The 2,887-nt window shown below is 71.0% G+C and overlaps 1 protein-coding gene across 1 annotated transcript in view; it reads right to left on the bottom strand.

Moving 5' to 3' along the window:
- Positions 1 to 1,405: 1,405 nt before the first annotated feature.
- ENTHD2 (ENTH domain containing 2) overlaps positions 1,406 to 2,887 on the bottom strand; it is a 7,755-nt gene continuing 6,273 nt past the window's right edge. The window contains exons 6-7 of the mRNA XM_012734559.1: positions 2,736 to 2,885; positions 1,406 to 2,545 (exon numbers count right to left, since the gene is read on the bottom strand). Coding sequence (XP_012590013.1) covers positions 2,063 to 2,545; positions 2,736 to 2,885 — 633 coding nt within the window. The 3' untranslated portion in view covers positions 1,406 to 2,062. The remainder of the gene's footprint in view (positions 2,546 to 2,735; positions 2,886 to 2,887) is intronic.

The following is a 2,887-nucleotide window of genomic DNA, read 5'->3' as shown; positions in this document are numbered from 1 at the left end:
GCGCACCACCGTTGGGCCCTTTGCACGGCCCCTCGGATACAGTTGCTCTGATACGTGGGCCCCTGTCCCCCACAAGCCCCGTTCCCAGGGCCGTGACCAGCGCTCCGCGCTCCCTCTTTCTGAGTGCCTTACCGGGTGCTCCGCGCGTTTAATCCCTGCCCTGCAGGTCAGGGGGCGCTGACCATGGTGGTGGCTGCCCTGTCCAGGGCAAGCCCCAACCCTGACCCCACGCTCCCCCCAGCCCCTCGGTACCCCGGGCCAGCAGAAGCCAGCCTTACCGTTGGGGGCATACAACACACCCTGCTGGCTCCTTAAACCAAACGCTACAATGTTTTGGCACAGAGCTGGGTGCAGGCCAGAGGTGGGGGTGAGGTCACCCCAGAGGGTGGGGAGCAGGACAGGCGGACCCACTAACACCCAATGCTGTAGGGCAGCAGAGAAAGGAGGGTCTGCTGCCCTGGGGGTCACTCCCTGGCCGGGCGGGCTCAGGCCACGTGGTGACAGCTGGAGGCTGACCCCTGGGGTTAAGAACGGCACAGCACTAAGCGCCCTCCTGGGGCAGCGCAGGGAGAGCGTGGTGCGTCGCCGGAGCCTCCTCCAGGGCTTGGGCCCACAGCCGCCACACGGCCCTGCTGCAGTCCAAAGTGGCGTCCAGCCGTGCGGCCACGTGGCCCCTCCCACGCCTGGGCCAGCTGCGTGGCCAGCGTAGGGGAGGCTGGTCTGGGAGCGCTGGTGCTCGGGGAGGCACCGCCCGCACTCTGGGTCGAGGGTGTGGGGACAGAGGTCAGTTCCCGCCGGGAGGGTGCGGCTGGGGTGGCCGGCGTGGCGTATGCCCCCCAGAGCTCCACGGTCCCCTGTTCCCTGCTGTCGGGGCGCCACGCCGTGCTGTCCCTCACCGCCTTCCCGCGCCCTCCGGGGGTGCCCCCACCCCCGGCCGGTCAGGGAGAGGGCAACAGCCGACCCAAGCGGGGACTCAGGGGCGGCAGCTGGCTGTCCAGCTCGCGTGGCCCCCCTTTTGTGTGTGTGATGCCCAGCTGCCGACGCCCCAAGCAGCTAGCTGTGCCCAGACGGTCCCAGGCCGTGGCTGGCGCTGGGTGGCAGCAAGCTCCTCCTTCCAAATGAACCTGGTCCTCACCTGCCTTTGACTTTTATTTCATGAAAACCCTACGTGACCAGCGGGTCATCACTGCTCCCAGGAGCCGGCGGCAGGCTGACTCCACCCCGGCCAGGCAGGGACCCCGGGTGGGGCAGACACCCCCTCTGCCTGCCACCCCCCCGCAGCAGGCCCAGCGGAGCCGCCTGCTCTCACCCCCCACCGCTGCAGTACCCCAGTTCTCCTACGCGTAAAAATAAATCTTAACAAATTCCATGCGAATAAAAGTACAGAATTCACAGGACACAAAGCGAGGAGCAGAGAGTTTACGCGTCAAAGTGCAGATGCTGCAGCTGGCCCAGGGCCCCCGCGGCCAGCTCGGCCTGCAAGGGACACCGGGCAGGGCTGGGATGCGCCCGGCAGCAGGCCCATCAGCTTCAGGTTGGAGTGACAAGAGGGGCCCCGGGCCGGAGGGCGGGGGACGGCGTCTCCTGACAGGAGCGACTGCAGCCGGTGTGCGGCCGTGCGGAGCGGTGCCCTCCGGTGGGGGATGCCGCTGACCACCCCGGCTCAGCAGGCCCCAGGCTGAGGCCACGCGCCAGCCTACGTGGAGGCCAGGCCAGCTCGCCCACCTCCCACCCACCTGCCGGCTGTTGCTGTGTGCGGTGAAGTCCAAGTGGCCGGCACTGGCCTCTCAGCAGGCAGACGGCAACAGCAGCAGCTGCGGGCAGGTCCACGCCCAGCCCAGGGCCCCGCTACCTGTCTCAACTCCCTCAGTCCTGGTCCTGCGAGGGCCGCTGGCCGGTGGGCCCACCCTGCCCGTGTGGGGCTCACTGGGTGGGCTCTGGGACAGGCCAATGCTCGGACCCCCCCCCGAGGCCTCGGGGCAGGGGGCGCGGTGGCCTCGCAGAGACACCGGTCAGGGGCAGGGCCCTCGGCGAGCCGGGCCACAGGCCACAGGCCATCCCGTCACACGTTCAAGAACGCAAAGGCCGATGGCTCCGAGCCAGGAGGCCCTTCGGCCACGGCCCTCCGCATAGATGTCGGGGGGGCCCGGGGGTCCGGGGGGCTGCCCTCTGCTGCCGCCCTGGTGCCCAGCAGGCGAGGACAGGAGACCAGCTCCATGCCGGCAAACAGGGAGCCGCCGCTGCCCTCTAGGGTGTCTGCGGCCCCCGGGCCCAGCTCTGGCCCAGCCCTGTGGTCTCCAGAACCCGCCAGTCGATTCGCGGCCTCCCCGGTGTCCTGGGGGCCTGGGCGGGGGGCACCCTCTAGCAGGGTAGGGGGTGCGAGCAGGGCAGAGCTCTGCGGCTGCAAGGACGCGGGGCCCCCCAGGAAGGGCACGGCGGCCGCCAGCAGGTCAGACGGGCTCCCGCAGGCGGCAGGGCCCGGGCTGGCTGCAGGCCTCCGGGCGGGGGGGCGCTGTCCACACGAGGCCTCGAAGTGCCGCAGCACCTGGACAGGGGCAGACGGGAGGCAGTGAGCGGCCGGCACAGGCCCGGAGGCCAGGCCGGGGTTCTGCAGCACAGGGGGAGCGAAGACTGGGGCGGGCGGGGGCAGAGGCCGGCCAGGGCTGGGGGCACTGGGGAGCCGCCGCTGCCCAAGCAGGGGCAGGGGGCAGGCCGGGGCTCAGGCTGCTGCCCACCTTGGTGGCCTTGCTGGTCACAGGTCCCGGGCTGCCCACGCTGAGCTCCTGCAGCCGCGGCCGGGCGCACAGCAGGACCTGCTCCTGGGCCAGCAGGTCGGTGGCCCCAAGGGTGGCCAGCGCGCCCAGGGCTCTCTGCGGTCGGGGCGAGG

Source organism: Condylura cristata, unplaced genomic scaffold (assembly GCF_000260355.1).
Source record: "Condylura cristata isolate star-nosed mole 26May11 unplaced genomic scaffold, ConCri1.0 scaffold00060, whole genome shotgun sequence".
Taxonomy (NCBI): Eukaryota; Metazoa; Chordata; class Mammalia; order Eulipotyphla; family Talpidae; genus Condylura; species Condylura cristata.
This window is presented reverse-complemented; position numbering and strand designations above follow the sequence as displayed.